We start from the raw sequence: 18,996 nt of genomic DNA, 5'->3' as shown, positions 1-18,996 counted from the left end.
ATTGATAAATCCAAACAGGAAACAACTGTTTTTAGTTGCGTTGTAAAGGACACAAAACAACAGGCACAAATAACTGTTTTAACGTGTTAAATAAGGTGGTGTAAAAGACGTTGCATCAACGGCGGTAAACTTCCGAAAAGTTGTTTGTTTTTTCTACATCCTTTAAAACCCTCATTTTACTTCACTAGATTTATGTACTTGAACTCTGTTCAGAGTGTCACAAGTCTCGTCACCGTCTGTCCGGGGGTGTGGCTTAGTCCGTTTGCAGAGTAGCTCCACCCATTCTTGGAGAGGCTTCATGTAAACAAATATCCACCATTTTATTAACTCGAATAGCTTTGAGGCCTGTTTAGTTAGGCCCATGCTGTCTTTCTCTCTCACACAGGTTTATTTCAACTCAAATTCGATGCATCATTTCATTTTTAACAGTCGCTAACATAGTGTTAGACTCGGTTGAAAAAAAACGGGAAGAAAATCCGATGAAAGTTTCCGTTTATAGAACGAAATGAATTCTCAAAGGCCTGTAAAATAAAGCCCATTCATTGAGTCACCCTCACGATTTTATCGAATTCACCATCTGATTTAATTTTTATCGATGGTTTTAGACTCGGTAAAAAAAATAAAAAAATAAACCACCTTTAGAGGCCATTTTTCCCCACAAGCGGGGGTTGGCCTTTTTCGGGAACCGTGGTTGTTGTTGTTTTTCGGTCCCCTTTTTGAAGCAATGTTTTACGGCCGGATGCCCTTCCTGACGCCAACCCTTTTTGCCGCCTTTAACGACAAACAGGGAATTACCAGTGAATTGGTACTCAATTTGCCGACCTCGGAAGGATGACAGGCTGAGTCAACCCCCCTGGCGTTAATTCAGCGATCGACCGGGATTCGAACCCAGGATCCTAGGATCCTAAGCCGGCACCCTAGCCGCTAGCCCAACACCAGGGTTTCAATATACAGACTCAGTGTCAGAAATAATTGAGAACATTCACGCACACACGGGAAAATGCAGAGATATATTTTTAAAAATCGCGCCATGATGATACACGAAAATACACCGCCTAAAATAACAGTCGGGGAAAATGTCGACATCTATCTATAATTCCAGTAATCTCTGTGTGTTTGTTTGTTTGTACGTTTGTTTGTTTGTACGTTTGTTTGTTTGTCTGTGACCGCTGTTTCTCGACAACCACGGGTCCGATATACTTGAAACTTGCCAGGTATATTGCTGGGGACCCGAGGATGTGCCTTTTCAAGGTTTCATATTAATCGGACAATTACTTACCGAGCTATGTCCAAAAAACGATTCAACCAATCAGAGAGCAGCGAGCTATCGCGTGTGCCGAACGTGGCGAACACACTCTGCCTCGGATGGCACATTTGAGAGCGTATTCATTTATTTCCCGTCGGCAAACTATGTTGGCGCTATGTTGGCGTTAAACGATGTTTTAAAACTAATTAAAACCCCGGGGGGATTGTCACTGTACTCGCAAGCCGTTCGCCGTTCGCTTTGGCGTTGCGAATGGACCAAAACATTTCATGGACCAAACCATTTCATGTAAAGCGTTCGCCGTTCGCTTTGGCGTTGCGAATGGACCAAAACATTTCATGGACCAAACCATTTCATGTAAATAGAGGGGGGGATATAATTTTAGATATAGATATAGTACGGGCATGCCCTCGTATATTAAAAATTCGCTTTTTCTTTTCCGTTAAGATATATTACCTTTCTTTTGATGACAGTCGGCACAAAAACGTCAACAATGATGCCGACATATATTTCTTCGTTCTTATTTCATTCAACATTATTATCCGGAAGTAAAGGTTCACGTGTTCATTTCACGTGTGAAAAAACAAACTCCATTTCACGTGTGCATGGACGTGTAATTCACATTTGTAAAATATATAAATTAACAGACGGGAAATTGCTGAGAGATATTTCTTCGTTTTTATTTTATTAGTTACGAGCAGAAGTACCCGGCGTTGCCGGACGGAGGAGGGAGGAGGGAGGAGGGACTAGGGGGAAAGGGAGGAGGGAGGAGGGAGGACGGAGGAGGGGGAAAGGGAGGGGGGAGGAGGGGGAAAGGGAGGGGGGAGGAGGGGGAAAGGGAGGGGGAAGGCGCACGTACACTTTAAACATGTATATACATGTGGGATGTGGGATATATACATGTGCCGTGGGACATGTGTAGGTGTACGTGTGTGTGTGTGTGTGTATACATGTGTGTGTATGCGTGCATACTGCATATGTGCATATATATGTGTGTGTATGTGTATGCATGTGTGTCGGTGTACATGTGTGTGTACGTGTGTGTGTGTATATATATATGTGTGTGTGAGTATGTGTTTATATATGTGTGTGTGTGCATATGTGTGTGGGGGTGTGCACACACTTGCATTCACATGTTATCAGAAGTAAATACATTGTGTAGATTACATCATTTGTGCATCTGATAAATTGCCAGTAACCATTTTGTGAAACTGAATGTGCAGGTGCAGCATCTAAGTCAATATGTCGAAATGTCACACACGTCCATGCCCATGGGATTCCCACGGGTGACCCCACTAGTTTATTAATATTCCATCACATTTTCATACACATAATGGAATTTCAAGTGTCAACATCGTCGGTGTGCGCGACATCATTTGATAGCACAGTTTAATGCGTCTCTGTGTTCTCATTGATATTGAACACAACATCTTTTTGTTTTGGGAGAAAACGCATGCCGTACACTCTGCTTCTGGTCATCTGTTGTGTGATAGCAGGTCTTAGACGGGTGTGTGTGTATATACCGTATATATAATACATGTAGACAATAACGTGACTTTTGATGCGCTCTGGAGAACACAAATCGTCTTGTCGCTTCCAAAAACCTCCAGTTTAGCAGTGCTGTACTTGGGCAAAATATGACGCCATTTTTGCCATCTCGACCGATCAAATGTGCCGCTTGTGCTCTCAGCTTTGGGGAATATCTAGATTCAGACAGAATCGCGGCTCGTCGGAAGTATAGATTGTGCTCGAACACGCAAAGCAAGAGTTTTAAAGCTTCTTCATGCGTCTTTTTTCTCAAGACTGTGCAGGGTAAGGTTTCTATGAACTCTCTAGTTGTAGCGGTATGTGCTCCATCATTGTCCTTGCATCACTGAATTTGTCTCCTCGTCCTCTTCGACATCTTGTGTAGCATTTGTGGAGTCACCTGTGCAAAAGAGGTCACGGCTGCAGGGGTAAAGCGATTTTGAGGCCGCCCTGTCGTTTGAGCGACCTCTTTACGTAGATACGTTTGACAAGTGACGATGAAATTCATTGTACGTTCTACTGCAGGCTTCCAGGGCAGTCATGGTACTGAGAGAATGCATCAAACTTTCCAGTGATGATCCCAGCATACCTCTTCTAGCAGCCAAGCTTTGCATCGGATCATTGCACTGGGTGAGCTGAAGATTTAGTGCCATTGTACCTGGGAACTTGACAAACCTAATACCAGTAATACTTGGTTGAAATCAAGTTTTATTTGTTGGACAACTCCTCTTGGTCCAAATGCACAGCATTATGGGTTAAAGGTTGGGGATGCTGTTTCTATTAAAGGTATGTCAAGATGTGTCTCTTTGTATGTATGTTTTAAATGTCAATGTCAGGTCAAGGTATGTCAAGGTATCTATGTCTATTTTGGGTTGAAGGCATGTCACAGCATAGATGACCTTATCTCCATTTTACCATTTGTGTACTGAAATATGAATCCACAACTTGCGTTTCTGAATGCCGGCAGCTGGAGGAGGCCGAGAAGTTTGCACAGCAGGTTGTTGATTTGGGAGATGTTGCTGGAGAGTTCCAGGCAAAAGGCTACATGGCTCTTGGTTTGGTGCACAGTCTACAGGCCACAGATGGTAAAGCATTGATGGCCGTGAGTCGTTTCTACATTGATTGTGGCTCATTTTTTATTTATTTTTTTGTATACAAGATTGAGGCTTGTGCAAGAGCTAACATCAATCGCAAAAAAAAAAAAATGGACACACAAAACACACAACAACGGGAGCGAGAGACAAGATGGGGAGAGATAGGGAAGCACACAAGTACAACAGCAGAGAACAGGGACAATGGAAGATCCGTGGGAGGGAGAAGGCTTGGGGGGAGGAGGCATGGTAAGGCGGGGGGGGGGGGGGAGAGGGGTGTGGGGGGGGTGGGAAAGGTATAAAACACATGGACACTGCTAGAACTTCCAGGAAAGAAAGAAGTCAGGATTTCAAAAAAAAGTGGATCTGGGTTGAATTAACGGGGGTAGAAGAGATCAAGGTTTTGGATGGGGGAAGACAAGAGATGGTGGTTAGCACCTGTTTTAAAGACCTGGAGGGAGGAGTGGGATTAAAGAGAGTGGGGGAGTTTCTTCCAGAGGTGGGAGTAAAGAGGAATGAAGGAGTGAAGGTGAGCAGAGAGTCTTGATTTTGGCAGTTTAACCATGAGAGGGTTGCTGGCAGATCTTGTGTGACATGCAGGAATATTTGGGGGACAGAGCCCAGAGAGAGCTGGGGGGGCAAGGCCAGAGAGGAGTCGGTAGAAGACAGAAAGACCACCTGCCTGCCTGCGGTGAGTGAGTGAAAGGCCCTCAGAGTTAGCTTCATCGCGGGAGATTCCAATGATTCTGAAAGCTTTTGTTTCAACAGCGTGAAGCCGAGCTAGGTGTGAGGCAGGAGCACCGGCCCAGAGGGGAGAACAGTATTCCATTGAGCTGCGGATGAAAGCCTTGTATGTGGTGAGGAGCTCAGGTGTGCCAGGAATGACCGCACGACGGACGATGCCCAGTCGGTGACTGGCTTTGGAGGCCAGATTTGAAATGTGGTTTTCCCAGGAAAGATCATGGCAGATCGTGAGACCCAAAAGCTTGAGTGACAGAACTTCTTGGAAAGGATTGTTCAGAAAGTAGATGGGAGGGTTCTCCAGTCGGTCTTTTTGGAGAGACATAGTAAGAGTGTGAGATTTGTCAGAATTGAAAGACATGTTCCACTTGTTTAACCAGTCTGTGATTTTGTCCAGGTCTGCAGAGAGTAAGGAGGCTGCAGACTGCCGATCTGAGGGATGTGGAATGGAGCTGCATTGAGTGGAGTCATCTGCAAAGAGATAGAGAGGATTTTGATGAAGACCAGAAAAAGCACAGGGCCCAGAACACTGACTTGGGGAACTCTGGCCTGAACAGGAAGGGGAGATGAGAGAAACCCATTCAGGGCCACACGTTGACTATGATTAGAGAGGAAGTCCGCAAGCCATGCGTGGAGATTTCCATGGATACCATAGGAGGACAGTTTGGTGAGCAGAGCGGGGTGCCAGACCGTATCGAAGGTACATGATATGTCAAGGGAGACAGCTCTGATTTCCTGTTTGGCATTGAGGACCTCCATCCATTGTTGAGACAGCAGAAACAGCATGTCCAGAGTAGAATGACCTGGTCTGAAACCAAATTGATGATCAGAGATCAAGCCATTGGAGAAGAGGAAGGATTTCATATCCGAAGCAATGATGGATTCCATGACTTTGCTGATAATTGGGAGAAGGCTGATTGGTCTGTAGTTGCAAGGATCTGTTTTTGCACTGTTTATGTGTGAGGCGGTAATGTTGTCTGATTTCCAAGATGATGGCAGATGACCTTGAGCAAAAGAGAGTGTGAAAAGAACAGAGAGAGGGAGTGAAAGAGCGGCAGAGCAGGATTTTAGGACCCGTGGGCTGATGCCGTTTGGTCCAGTTGCAGAATCATAGTCGAGGATTGACAGGAACTTTTCCACCTTGTCAGGAGAGAAGGACACATAGTCCAGGAGCAGCTGAGTGTGACTGGGTACTGTGGGTACAGAGAGGGATGGGTTTGCGACACAAGATTTTGAGGCAAACACAGAGTTGAGGCATTCAGCTTTTTCATGTGTGGAGTCAGCTGTGCAGCCGTTTGAGGTAAGGGAGGGGATGGAAGGGGAACAAACACCAGAAACAGATTTGACCAGACGCCACCAGGATTTGGAAGAGGGAGACAGATAAGAGAGTTCAGTCTTGAGAACGGAGAGATATTGTTTCCTGGCTCTCCTGAGGATGGACACACACTTGTTTCGGGCTTTGTGAAAGGAAATGAGATTTCCTTCCGTTGGATTTGCTTTCCAGTAGACGAAGGCAAGTTGTTTCTGGGCAACAGCCTCATCACAAGATTCCGTGTACCATGGATGGGAGGAAGGGTATGACAACTGAAGACGAGATGGGATAAATCTGTGCATGAAAGAGAGCAATTTACTTTGGAAGAATTCCCAGGATGAGTTGATGTCAGAGGTGGTAGAGATGGGAGACCAGTCCAGATGATTGATGGCTGCTTGAAGACCGTGCCAGTTGGCCTGAGTGAAATGCCAAACTCGTCGACGCTGAGCAGGCTCTCTGAGAATGGTCAGAGAGATGTCCACCTTAACAAGCACATGATCAGATGAGCCGATTGGAGCAGAAGAAGAGCAGCAGACATTTTCAGGGAAGTTAGTCATAACTAAGTCCAGAAGAGAAGATGCTCCGTTGACTGAGATACGAGTCGGGAAATTGACAGATTGTGTCAGTCCCAGTGAGTCGCAGAAGTCCTTTGCTGAGGAGCCATGGCTGGTGAGAGAGGTACCCACACTCAGCCAACTGGCATGGTGACAATTGAAATCACCACATATGAGGAAGAGAGAGTTGGGATGAGTAGATAGAAGTTGGTCCATATTATCAGACAGCGAGATGTAGATGGAGTCATCACTGTTTGGTGGACGGTACAACACACATATGAACAAGAGGTGGGAGCGAAGGGGAAGCCGTATCCAGAGGTATTCCTGGGGGTGATGTGGAGAGAGTGCAGTGCAGGGCGAGTGAGGAAGAGAGTTTTTGATAAAGATAGCAACCCCACCTCCAGGACGAGGCTCAGGTCTATCATACCGGAGGAGGGAGTAACCCGGGAGAGATACTAAGGAATCAGAGACATCCTGAAGGAGGAAAGTTTCTGGTAAGCAGATCACGTCTGGTTTGTCAGAAGCAACCTGTATGGAGAGATCAGTTAAGTTTGAACGAAGGCCCCGGATGTTTGAGGTCCATACCGTTAATGAAGAGGAAGGGGGAGCATCGGATACAGAACAGGGGGGAGGAGGGGTGGGGTAAGATGTGGAAGAGAGGTAGGGAGAGCTGTTGAAGGTGTGTCAGAAATTTCAGAATAGCTCGGAGAAAGGGAAGGATGGGGCGGACAAAAGGTTTGATGGTGATTGGGTGAGGCACAATGAGGAGGGGGAAGAGCGAGGCAGAAGGTTGGGGGGGATGGAGGTGAGAGTTGGAAGGGGGAAGAAGCGGGGAGGACGCTTTGAGGAGGGGGAGTGAGAGGGGGGAAATTGAGAAGAAATGAGGGTGGGGAGAGTCTAGGAGGGGAGGGGTGTGGGTGGAGTTTTGGAGGGAAGGGGCAAGGGGGGAGATTTGAAAGGGATGGGTGATGGGGAGGATTTGGAGGGGAGGGGCAAGGGGGAATATTTGAAAGGGATGGGTGATGGGGAAGATTTGGAGGGGAGGGGTGATGGGGAAGATTTGGAGGGGAGGGGTTATGTGGAAGATTTGGAGGGGAGGGGTGAGATTGGATTTTAGAAAGTGTACGATTAATCGGAAACGAACATTTATTGCAAAATGAGTTTCTTGTGACCTTCAAGTCAAAAATATGTTTAAGGACGCTGGAGGGAGGATGGAGTGCAGGAGAGTTTAGGGAATGTAGAAAAGAGGCACTGTAAGAGATGGAATTTTTTTTTGGGATGAATAGATTTGGTGAGCAAGTCGAAAGCAACCTTTTGAAGAAGAAGAAAAAGGTGTTATAATATACGACGGAATACAGAACTTGAGGGGAAAGTGTAAACATGCTGTTAAGCAGATCAAGTCTGGTTTGTCAGAAGCAACCTGTATGGAGAGATCGGTCAAGTTTGAGCGAAGGCCCCGGATGTTTGAGGTACACAACGTTAATGAAGAGGAAGGGGGAGCATCAGATGCCGAACAGGGGGGGGGGGGGGGAGGGGTAGGTTAAGATGCGGAAGAGGAGGAGTAGGAGGAGGTAGGGAGAGCTGTTGATAGTGTGTCAGAGATTTCAGAATAGCTGGGAGGAATGAGGCTGACAAAAGGTTTGATGGTGATTGGGTGAGGCACAGTGAGGTGTTGTTTGATGGGGGGCAGAGCAAGGTAGAAGGTTGGGGGAGATGGAGGTGAGAGTTGGAAGGGAGAAGAAGCGGGAAGGATGCTTTACTGAGGAAGGGTGAGAGGGGAGAATTGGAGAAAATAGGAGGGTGGGGAGATTTGAAGGGGAAGGGGGTTTGGGAGGGGAGGGGGGATTTTGGGAGGGGAGGGCTGAGGGGGTAGATTAGGAGGGGAGTGGTGAGGAGCAGTTTTGGAGTGGAGTGGCGAGGGGAGAGTTTAGGGGGGGAGGGGCTAGTGGGGAGTTTTGGAGGGGAGGGGTGAGGGGGAGTTTAGGAGGGAAGGGGTGAGGGGGGGATTTTAAAGGGATGGGGGAGATTAGGAGGGGAGGGGCTTGGTGGGACTTTAGGAGGGAAGGGGCAAGGGGAGGATTTGAAAAGGATGGGTGATGGGGGAGATTAGGAGGGAGTTTAGGAAGGGTGAGGGGGCGTTTATGAGTGGAGGGGGGAGTTTAGGAGGGAAGGGGCAAGGGGAGAGATTTGAAAGGGATGGGTGATGGGGAAATTAGGAGGGGAGGGGTGAGTTTGGATTTTAGAAAGTGTTGGACGAATAATGGGAAACGAACATTTATTGCAAAATGAGTTTCTTGTGATTTTCAAGTCAGAGATCCGTTTGAAAATGTTGCAGAAGGGTGGAATGCAGGTGAGTTTAGGGAATGTAGGAAGGAGGAACTATAAGAGATGGGAATTTTTTTTTAAATGAAGAGATTTGGTGAGCAAGTCGAAAGCAATCTTTTAAAGAAGAAGAAGAAAAAAAAGGTGTTATAATATATGACAGAATACAGCACTTCAGGGGAAAGTTTAACCATTTTTAAACTAAACCGTGAAAACTATCTGGGGAAATGGGGGTAAAACACGTGGTCGATGAATGAACAAGAACAAAGAAGGAAATATTTATTTATTTATTATTTTATTTTTTTGAGTTAAGATTATAAACAAGGAAGTATGGGATGTAAAGACTGGGACCGAGAGAACGAAAGTAAATGGACCACAAATGACCGCTGAGAGAAAACAAAGCCTCAATGCAGGAAACTTAAAATACCAGGCCGCAAAAGACGTGGCACGAAATACCCGACGATTTTATACAGGTATGCACGATTTACACCGAGATCTTCCTAGGGACACACAGTCGGTACACACACCGTAAAATAAAAATACAGTTTTGACAAAAATACAAACGGGAACAATTACTTGACTGATGGCGTGGAGAGCGTGGACAGCTTGGAAAAAATGCAACCTCGCCAACAAAACCGGAAGCGGATGTGATATACATGATGTTTTGTTTGTTAATATACTTGATGGTGATGAGTGAATAATGAATGAATGAATGATCGTTTTAAGGCTATTTTTCCACGCTAGAGCGGGGGTCAGCCTTGCGGGCCCCATGACAATCATGGTTCCCTGTTTGAGGCAATGTTTTTATGGCCGGATGCCCTTCCTGATGCCAACCCTTGGTCACGCACTTACGATGTGCAGGGATACGGTGTACCTATTCTAAACCGGGGTACACACCATGATCATTCATCCCAGCAAGCTGGTACTCAATGAGTGTTAGAAGTGTGATGAGTAACCACCGTTTAGAGGCCATTTTTTTCCCGCAAAGCGGGGGTTGGCCTTTTCGGGGACCGTGGTTGTTGTTGTTTTTTGGTCCCCTTTATGAAGCAATGTTTTACGGCCGGATGCCCTTCCTGACGCCAACCCTTTTTGTCACCTTTTTACGACAAGCAGGGAATTACCAGTGAACTGGTACTCAATTAGCCGACCTCGGAAGGATGACAGGCTGAGTCAACCCCCCTGGCGTTAATTCAGCAATCGACCAGGGATTCGAACCCAGGATCCTATGATCCTAAGCTGGCACCCTCGCCGCTAGCCCAACACCAGGGACTTAGAAGTGTGATGAGTGTTAGAAGAAAATTAAATTATTCCCTAAAATAAAACATAAACAAATATTAATTGGTCCACTTAGTGAGTATTATCAAATGCAGTCCCCCCCCCCCCCCCAATTCCCCCTTCGCCCATTTCTCCCTCTCCTGCCGCTTCCTAATTCCCCTAACCCCAATTTTCCCTTCCACCACAAGTAGTAGGAGAATGGGGTGTCTTGAATGTGCCGACTGACAGCGAACAAACGTAGTGAGTGAGAATGAGCATCAGCGAATGTCTGTAGGTTGGTGCTTCAGGACCCCCATTCTCCTAATATATATATATATATATATTGTTGTGGTTTTGTAAATAAAGGCAACCCCCCTATAGTTAGTCGCACCACAACATGTAGCCTCGCTTAGTTAGTTATTTCTTATTAAATGTGAAGTATAGTCTCCTTCCCAGTGGTAGTATGCATTGAGGCAGGTAGAGTAAGGGTAGGCCTCATTGAAGCCTGAAATGCCTGTCATGAGCCTAGGGCAAGTCTAGCAGGCCCGAGGGAAGAGCTGGAGGGCGTGGCTGGTAAGCAGCGAACGGCCAATGGGAGCTAAAGGGAGTGGCCAATAACGGCGGCCAATGACAGCTATGGGGAGTGACTAATGAGGGGCTGTCATGACACGTGACCCCCGGCGGCCAGTGGAGGCCCGTGGAACATTCTAGTGGGGCTCCGGGGGATATAAAACCCGGCCCGGACCCCCGAACTCTCTCTCTGGATGCTCTCTCTGGATTCGCACTCTGAACGCTCTCTCTGCCCTGACGACCTCTGCCTGGACTCCCTGCACGTGCGCCTTGCCTCGCTGACTTCGGGATACGCTCCTCGGATTCCCGTTACGTGCACAACTGTGATCGACGTCCCTGCCGCAAACATCCTTGGGGCTATCCGCCAAACGAGCCATCCAGGCGAACTGCACCAAGCGGCCGCACTTTGTGCGTGTTCCCCTCTTCCTCCACTTCCCCGAACGTGTCTGAGAGCCCTTGTCCGGGAACGTAAGTAAGGCTGTTAAGGTTCTCCACTGTGTCCCTCTTTTCCATAACTATTGTACATTTGTGAATAAATAATGTGGTTTGTTTCCAACCTGGCCATCTTCGTCCTTTCACCATTGGCCTAGCATTGCACGAGTTAAAACCGCTCAATCTGGTTCATCGTGCTAATGGCACGAGTTACGCGACGCACAACCGCTCGTGCGATAAAGACCAGCGTAACTCGTGCAAGGTTCAGCCCCCGTTCTCACGGCTGCGTGTGTCGAAGGTACTCGGGTCGTGACCGTTAACCCTTCCACGCGTTAGCTGCGGCTCGGCGGCTGGAATTGCCCAGCAATCCGTCCACCATGAGTATAGCGTGGGGGCGGCCTCGTTGGCTCGAGGGGGAGCAGGGCTTAACCCTCCCAACCCCCCCCCCCCCCCCTAGTACGTCGACGAGCTCGAGATCCGCAACTATATTGCAACTATATATATATATATGTGTATAAACATATATAGTTGCGACAGATGATATAGATGATACAGATGATATAAACATACAGACTTGGCATTTAATATGGAATATTTTTTTTGTGGGGGTGAACTTACTTTTCAAGATGTCTTAGAACCAAAAGTTCATTGGAATTATGTTGAAATTATTGTAGCTTTAATGTGACCTTTAAAAGAAACAAAAACCACATTTGACATTTCGAAACAAATAAATTGATCCTTGAAAGTGATGTAAACTGATATCGAACTCAATTCATGGACAGTACTGTGTTAAACTTCTGTACGTTTTCCAGAAGTATCTCTTCATTTTGCGCATTAGCCAAAATTTTTTTTAACAAAAACAAAAGTTAAATTACGACTGGGATTACGGACAGTAAAATTACAGTTCAGTACTTCGTGTAACCCCCACGAGCATTCAGGAGAGCACGTACACGTTGAGGCATGCTGTTCACGAGATTTGCCAAGGTTTGGACAGGAATTGCTTGCCATGCAGTGACAATAGCCTGCTGCAATTCACGCACAGAGATCGGCTGCTGGTCCAAGTGGTCGATTTGACGTGTTAATTCTGCCCACAAGTTCTCCATCGGATTCATATCCGGGGACATGGCAGGCCACTCCATATGCTCTACACCACGGTCAGCAAGAAAGTGTTGGATCATGCGAGCACGATGAGGCCGTGCATTGTCATCTTGGAAGACAAAGTTTCCTCGAAAGGCTGCACGAGCAAATGGAAGCAATGGTTCTTCCAGAATGGCCCTGTGCTTGAACTGGTTCAGGTTTCCATTCAGAACAACCAGGTCAGTTTTGCCCCCTGCATGAAAAGCAGCCCAAACGGTCACCCCACCACCTCCAGCTTGGACTCTTGGCACTATACAATCTTTGTTGTAGGCTTCATGCACTAGTCTGCACACTCGGACGTGACCATCTTGACGATAGACCAGAAATCTAGACTCGTCACTGAAGATCACGTGATTCCAGTGTCCTGGCTGCCATTGACGGTGCTCTCTGGCCCACTGCAATCGGCGCTGGCGGTGTTGTCTGGTCAGGCGTGGCTTTCTCAGGGGACGCCTGGCACGATAGCCTGCTTGAACCAGTCGTTGGTTGACTCGCCTTCTGTATACAGGCACATTTGTCAGTTGCTGCCACTCAGCCCTAAGCCGATTAGCTGACTTGGTACGGCCATTGCGGACTAACCGGTGCAGCTGGCGATCATCCCTCCTTGTGGTTCTGCGGGGACGTCCTGGCCTCAGTATTGGAGTAGGGACACCCCTCTGAGCATTTCGTTTCAGGATCTTGGACAACTGACCTTGAGTGATGCCATACTGCCGAGCAATAGCACGCTGTGTCATGCCGTAATTTCGTAAAGCCACCACTCCATGACAAACAGCATTGTCGAGTTGACGGACCATCTCCAGAGGAAGCGGCAATAACTTTTGGAGACGTGCAGCAGTTGTTTTCCACTAATACAGAACGCAACAACCCTTGTATACCCGACTGTGAAGCCAATCATCAAATGCACCTGTCCGTACATTTTGCCACGCCACCTGTGATATAATCCTGTTGTTGACTTCTTGCTGCGACAGACAATCAGTGACATGGTTCTTTTAACAAATAAATCACCAAAGTGTGATAGAAACTCACTAGATTGATATATTGAGTTAAGAAAGTAAACCCAAGTCAAGAAAAAAAAAAAATTCCATGTTAAATGCCAAGTCTGTATATACACATATATATAGTTGCGAGATCCGCAACTATATATATGTGTATAAATGTCATCATTGTGATGGCTGCATGGGTGGATAACTCCAAAAACCTAGTGTGTCTATAAAAAGACAATGGACGTTGTCGACAACACTCACCTCTGGCCAGATCTTCCCGCCCAGGGTTGGTTTACCGTACCTGTGAAATTAATGAAGCAGATGGGGAACCATGCTGATGACTATGTGATGGCTACTAATTGGCCGAGCAAACCAACACTACATGTCACACTCTATTGACTACTGTTAGTTATTCCTTGGGATAAATTGTCCTGGGAGCGCTATTCCTGGCCAAACCCGAGCAGGATAAGTCAAGACAGATAATAAAATTTCCAGGATGCACTTCATTACAATAAGCAATTGAGTGGGAAATGACGGGAGGAATGTCGGTTGAGGAATTCAAGTGGGAAAATGGCAGGAGAATTCAGTGGGGCAAAGCAAAGCATATCTGATAATTTACAACACTTATACTTTCACCTTGTCCCCTACGTGATGATACCTACCCTCAGATGCCTTATTGCAATGATTTATCACCTGCACACTAAAATGGATCCAGAAACCATAAGGAAAAACACAGGGTTTGGGAAGAGGGGTAAAGAATTAGAAGAAAGATATAGTATGGGGTTTTATTACGCACCCCAACATAAATTTTGCACCCCGGTTAAGGTTACAATTACCCTGTAACTCAGTAGTTCGGTGGTCTCCTCCTGGTCAATCCCCTCCATTCTATGGCGCCCGTTTGTATGGGGACACTCGTTCTCGTTCTGAACGCGATGGTTGCGTGGCGGCGGATTCTCGTGCTTTTGGCGGCTTGCTGGTAACCGGAGTGCAAAAACAGCCTGCCGGGGGCAGATATATCATCTGTAAACGCTGCAAACAGTCTGGAAAAATGAAGATGAAGAAGAAATGAAGTCAGAAAGGTGGGAAGGTCGTCGAGAAAGAAAGTCGTAAAAGAGAAAAGAATTGTCAATGTCTGTGTGGAAATGGTGTGAAGAGAGTAAGTGAAGGGTGAAGCAGTTTGAACGAAAGGCAAAATGGCTCAGAACTCATGAAAAGACACACTCAAACTGCTTACAAAGGACGAAGATGAGACAAGACTGATTTGGAAGGAACTGCTCGCTCAAAAGACCCGCTTGGATTGCAAGAAGACCAAGAGACACCGAACTGTCGGTGCGTTCCTCATTTTATTCCTTCCCCCCTTTCCGTACTAGCGAACCCTCTGCCTCTCCGCAGGGTTTGGAAGGGCAGTTGAGTGGTCCATGATGGCTGTTGGAGGGGGTGGGGAGTAGTTACCATCTCCCTCTTTGTGGCCGCGCCTGATTGGCGAAGCCGCGCTGCAGAGGTGTCCCGCTCGGGAGGGGCAGGGAGTCTTCAAAATTTACACTTATTTACTTTGTAACTGTGTTCACCTCTCTGCTAAAGAATGAGGCGTGTGAGGATGGGGAAGTGAGTTATAGATTGTTGTTTGTGAGATGTAGAGGATAGAGAAGGTAGAGAAGTTGAAAGGAACACAAACTTTTGCTGACTCGGACACGCAACGCACATCGATCCCCATGTTCTTAACCTGCCCATGTGACACTCGTGACATTCAAGTATGTGGCTTCTTTTGGTGGCACGCTAGGCAACAACATGTTTATTCTGGGTTTGATCTCTGAGATGGTTGGACTCGGAGAAGTTAAACTGGAATTTCAAATGTTCAAATTATACAATATCTTATCTTTGTCAAAACTTTCATTCTACATCCTTTTATCAACAATCTTTCCTGAGTACATCATTTTCACTGCCAAAGAGGGGCTTACAACGGAAGTGGTGCCTCCACAGAAATTCCTGGGAATTGATTGAAGGTGCATTTGTTTGTCATACAAGGATGTAAAGTTAAAATAAATCTCAGCACTTGAAATACAAACTGTTCCAAGCAATGTTATCACGGTCCTTGGGACTTTATTACAGCTTTATTTTAGAAGATGGGGACACAAAGCCGGTTTCACTGACACTTTTTTAAAAGTGGCCATTAAAGATCCTTCAATATCATGAATATGGCTTCCTTTTGTATCCTTGTATTTCCTTTAACCATATGCTGATGTTGTTTTAATTGGTTGTGGAGGTGGGGGTGGGGGAGGGGACACTTGTTGCGTTCTGTTCTATAATTGTTTTGACAAAAAACTTTTTTTTTTCCATCGCTTTCAGCTACTTTGCAGCAAGCCAGGGAAGACCTTCAGAAAAAGGCTTTAAGTGCTTTTCACAGGTACTGTACCTGCACTCACTTTATGTGTTTTGTTTGAAGAGAAAATGAAACAAACTTCCAGATTGTCCCTTTTTGTTTGTTTGTTTGTTTTTGTATATCTTTATTTCTGAGCAAACAAACAATCAATCAATATGCAAGGAGAAATTCATGTTAACACAAACTATCAATATACAAGTAACAAAACAACACATTGCTGCATGGGTTTACAGGGAGGGAAACAACAAACTCATGGTGTTTGATAACCATCCCTGATAAACCAGGGTCAAATGAAAAGAAAATTAAATTCTCGCAGTAAATAAATATCCACAACAACTGCTAAAACAGTTCCAGAAGGAAATGGAATTCAAATTCTCAAAATACGATGACCAAAGACTTTTTTTCTTCCAACATCGTCTCGAAATTGCCTGACTTGGTTTGAATCCGTTTGTACGAGTTTTGTCAAACTGACTAAAGGTAACTATAGCTATCAGATCATATCAAACTAACTTTGTATATATATAAAAAGATTGGCTTTCAATCAGTGGAATTCAAATAAATCCAATTTCAGCAACCCTGTTTTTACCTGCGACATGTCGCAAGTCTACAAGAGCTTCATGTTGCTGTTGTTATTGGTGTTCTTGTTGTGGGTCGATTTTGAAATGTACACCCATTAGTCGGACAGCTGCCGGACCACACCCACATCTGTCGCTTGACTCCACCCAACATATTACCGAGACTAATGATATGGCTGCCATTTTGTTTCCTGGAGGCCCTAACAGGCCTCTGCTGAATAAACCCCGCCCAGCTTTGTTGCGTCAGATTTCCATTGGCTGTATTTGGGTCGAGTGTTAAATTATTAATAAGGTTTAATCAAGCTCGTACGCACCTCCCTAAAAAAATAGCGTTATGTAATAGCGTTATTTTTGAACGGCCCATATGCACGTTAAATGCGTGTATCCCAATTGGCCATTACCGGATTTTTAAAGCCAATTCACTCGAGCTTAATGGCAAAAGAGACAGAGAAAGACAGACGGAGAGCGGGAGACAGATAGAGAGAGAGACAGAGAGAGAGACAGAGATGCATAAACAGACAGACCGACATAGACAGACCGACATAGACAGACCGACATAGACAGACCGACATAGACAGACCGACATAGACAGACCGACATAGACAGACCAACATAGACAGACTGACAGACAGACCGACATAGACAGACCGACATAGACAGACAGACAGACACAGACAGACAGACACACAGACAGACAGGCAGAGACAGACGGAGAGAGAGATACAGACAGACAGACAGGGAACAGAGGTAACATATATATATAAAATAAATCCCCTGTTCGGAATCACAATGAATCTTATCCATCTAATCTTATTCATTCACATATAAACACCATCAGACTCATAAATTGATATTAACCTAAACCATGTAGACCCTCGTAAATGAATTGTAAAATACCTTCAACAGCAAGAAAGAGAAACAGTGCATTGTGAGCTCAGATTCCGATACTGATTGGGGTGATGAAGGGAGGCGGGGGAGGAGGGGGGGTTGTGGGGTGGTCATGGGTATTGTTAGCTATGGTGACGGTTGATGGGGGGTTGTGAGGGATGGTGGAGGGAGAGTGCTGTGGTTGTGGGTATTGTTAGCCAGGGTGAGGGTTGATGGGAGATTGTGAGGGTATGGGGGAGGTGCGGTGGTTAGGGGTTGTTAGGGTGACGGACGATGCGGGATTGTGAGGGGATGGGGGAGGGAGGGGTGGGGTGGTCGGGGGTTGTTAGTTAGGGTGACTGATGATGGGGGAGGGGAGGTGGGGTGGTCCGGGGTTGTTAGTTACGGTGACGGATGATGGGGGTTTGTGAGGGGATGGGGGAGGGGAGGTGTGGTGGTCGGGGGTTGTTAGGGTGACAGACGATGCGGGATTGTGAGGGGATGGTGGCGAGGGGTGTGGGACAGTCATGGGTATTGTAGACCCACATGACCCAGAGGACCCAAAAATTCGTAAGTGTCAGGCTTCAGACTTTGGCACTCTCACGAGGCTGTACTGTCAAATAAACCGTTTCAACCCGTCATTTGTCATTTGGTGGACAGGTCGGGTGTATGACATGGTCAAATCGATTCAATTTTGGTGAAGATCCTATCTGGATCCAGATACGATAATTAATTTTTTTGTTTTAGGTGATTCTTCACGATTGAGAGATGGTGCCAAAAATGATATATAGCATGATATTTCAAAAAGTTGTGGATACAATAAATAGTTAGGCGACAAGAACAGGCCGATTAGGTTTTGGTTAATGTCTGCATCCAGATCCGGCCTATCAGTGGAATACAAAACGTAAACTGTTCAGCCCGGCGGAGATATGCGACCTACCGAGTGCCATTCTCGTATTGTTATGCTTTTTCTCCTCTTGTGCCATCTTATTCTTATGCTTGTTCTTTCTTATGCTTGTGCTATGCTATGCATTGCATTGCATTCTTATGCTTGTGTCTCCTCCATTCATAATCCATTAGTTTTACGCTGGAATTAGCGACTATATTGATGCACATCTTGGCAACAAGGTTGCTTTTCATTGGATGAGCGACTCCGCAAAAGATGTGCAAAATGACAAAACCCGTCTTGTTTAGCAATTTTAAACCAATGGTTGATTATTTCAAATATACAAATAGAGTTGTACGCTTTTCAAGAAGTCTTAAAACTTTGCAAATGTTCTCCACATTGCATCTTCATATCTTGAGATTATTTTCCAATGAAGTCATCAGTAATTAATTCCGAGCATTGAGAGTTGTGAACTTCTTGATTTTCAAAAATTAAAATGTTTATAAATGAAACTTGATGCCACTGTTTTTTTGTTTGTTTGTTTTAAAGAAAAAAAAGTGTTTTCCACCGTTGTTTATTTTGAACATTTTGATGCAAATACTATGGATCCAAAGTGACTTGATGTTACTATTCAGTAGGATCATTGTGCATGAAGAAGTTCATTTCCCAAGTCACCTCGTCTGTTTTATCTTCTCTTCATTAAATAGGGCTCATACTTTGGCTCCAGAAGATTACAAGACCTCTTTTTACCTTGCTCTTCAGCTTGCAATCTCACGACAGGTATGACCTTTTATTAACGGGGTTATATTCCTCTTTTGATGGTCCTGTATTTCACATTCAATGGTAGTAGTAATTTGTCAGCAAAGATGCTGTCAGCAGTTGGGAATATAATAATTTAATAAAGGAAAATGTGAAAATGGAGACAAAATCGAGTAAGTATCAGGTGTACAATTATGATTTTTCACCATGAGAATATTCAGAAGTTCTCCAGACCAGATCTCCCATTAACCTGCCAGAACCACAACTCAGACAAGGCCTAACCCCAGAACAGACTGCGTACGAGTGACTCGTAGACGATTTTTCACGTGACATGTAACTGGTCAG

At 45.6% G+C, this 18,996-nt stretch overlaps 1 protein-coding gene across 2 annotated transcripts in view; it reads left to right on the top strand.

Moving 5' to 3' along the window:
- LOC137429045 (tetratricopeptide repeat protein 7B) overlaps positions 1 to 18,996 on the top strand; it is a 164,739-nt gene that overhangs the window by 129,563 nt on the left and 16,180 nt on the right. For both annotated transcript variants that reach the window (XM_068119061.2, XM_068119059.2), the window contains exons 11-14: positions 3,317 to 3,421; positions 3,759 to 3,876; positions 15,531 to 15,588; positions 18,600 to 18,672. In XM_068119061.2, the coding sequence (XP_067975162.2) occupies positions 3,317 to 3,421; positions 3,759 to 3,876; positions 15,531 to 15,588; positions 18,600 to 18,672 (354 nt within the window). The remainder of the gene's footprint in view (positions 1 to 3,316; positions 3,422 to 3,758; positions 3,877 to 15,530; positions 15,589 to 18,599; positions 18,673 to 18,996) is intronic.

The sequence above is a fragment of the Myxine glutinosa genome, chromosome 6 (genome assembly GCF_964187855.1).
Source record: "Myxine glutinosa chromosome 6, kmMyxGlut1.1, whole genome shotgun sequence".
Lineage (NCBI taxonomy): Eukaryota > Metazoa > Chordata > Myxini > Myxiniformes > Myxinidae > Myxine > Myxine glutinosa.
This window is presented reverse-complemented; position numbering and strand designations above follow the sequence as displayed.